The following is a 1,670-nucleotide window of genomic DNA, read 5'->3' on the forward strand; positions in this document are numbered from 1 at the left end:
TCTAGGTTGGATGTGAGAAAAATGTTTTTTACTGTAAGAGTGGTGAGACACTGGCACAGGTTGCCCAGGGACGTGGTGGCTGCCCCAGCCCTGGCAGTGTTCAAGACCAGGTTGTATGAAGCCTTGAGCAACCTGATCTAGTGAGGAGGTGTCCCTGCCCATGGCAGAGGGTTGGGACTAAATGATCTTTAAGGTCCATTCCAACCCTTAAATTCTATAATTCTATGATTCTATAATTCCTTGGTTGCTATGTAAAAATAACCCTTTACAATGCAATCTTACATATTGCTATATTTAAGCCAGTCATTCAATTACTACTTTTAAATGAACAAATCCTCTTAAAGCATCTTCCTTCTTAGGAAGATGTGATTTACATGTGGAACAACTGGTGACTGACTGTAGTTGTGTTTTGTTTCCTGTGCACAGGTGTATTCCTTGTAAAGGAGCTCGATTCCCTCCCACGCTGCCACGACCTGCTGTAGTAATATTGTCCTTTCAGCTTCCTTACTGTCAAGTCACAACAGAAAAGGGACAGATGGAGGTATGGAATGGTGTGGATTCCACAGCTGGTAGTCTCAGGTGTTCTGTAGCAGGAATTATACAAAGGTTCCTACTAATCATCTCTGTATTAAAGAGGATAGTGCAAGCCCTGAGTAAGACGTGGCTGAGCAGGTTATTTGGGTCCAGTGTTTTGTGTAGCTTTTCTGCTGTTGTTTGGTTCACAGCTGTTTCTAGAAGAACACTAGATAAAGCTGCTAGAGCTGATGCAGTTATATTTACACATAATCTATTTCTGACCAGTGAAGTTTTTCTCACCCTCTCATTTTTTAATGGGTAGTGCTTAATGTTCTAGTAAGCACCAGATTTTGGGAGCCAAACTGCGACGCCTCTGAAGTTGCCTGTTTTTTAGGCATTTCTGAAAGATGTCTTTTTGAAAGATGTACCAAATACTCAAATTCATGTAATCACTGTAAACTTAGGCCTTCTGGCTTGGCTTGTTCTCTTAAGGTAGAGGCTGGTCAAAATAAGATGGGCCTGTGGAGAACTTCTAGAAAAACATCTGTATTTATTCTTCTATTTGTATAGATGTAAATATTTCATCTTGTGGTGCTCAGCTGTATTGCACAGAATAGAAATCAACAGAAAATTCTAACTTCAGCCTTAGAGACAGTTTAATGCTGTTTGAAATTGATTCTCTCTGATAGAACTGTAGATAACAAGTTTCAATAATAAACACTTTGTCATTTTTAATGAATTCTCCTTCGTTTGGTTAAGTCTTTTTGTTCTTTATCTCATGGAGCATGTCCTCCATGCCTCCCTCTGCCTAAAATAATGGGAGGAGAATGCCAGGAACTGTTGATTTAGCTTGAGGGAATATGTGTAGGTAAAGAAACAAATTGTTCCAATGCATCTGATGGAAACATACAGGGTTTGAATAAGCTTATAATTACTTTGAACAGAGCTAGCCTGGTCTATCAGCCATTCCAGCATTTTGCAGAACAGCAAGAGTTGTGTTTTCTGTTTATGTGTCTCACAGGTAAATTCCTACATTTACTGGGTTATTCTGGAATACTTCCAGTTTGCTGTGGGACAGCAGTACGAAGATAAAATAATCAACTTGTTTTAGAATTCTCTAACCTGGTTACATATTGGTGAATGTGTAGGTCTCA

At 39.5% G+C, this 1,670-nt stretch overlaps 1 protein-coding gene across 1 annotated transcript in view; it reads left to right on the plus strand.

Annotated features, from left to right (window-relative positions):
• The window catches only part of WDHD1 (WD repeat and HMG-box DNA binding protein 1), a 28,273-nt gene that overhangs the window by 19,106 nt on the left and 7,497 nt on the right, over positions 1-1,670 (plus strand). The window contains 1 exon segment of the mRNA XM_009070993.1: positions 427-541. Coding sequence (XP_009069241.1) covers positions 427-541 — 115 coding nt within the window.

Source organism: Acanthisitta chloris, unplaced genomic scaffold (genome assembly GCF_000695815.1).
Source record: "Acanthisitta chloris isolate BGI_N310 unplaced genomic scaffold, ASM69581v1 scaffold15483, whole genome shotgun sequence".
NCBI classification, from domain to species: domain Eukaryota; kingdom Metazoa; phylum Chordata; class Aves; order Passeriformes; family Acanthisittidae; genus Acanthisitta; species Acanthisitta chloris.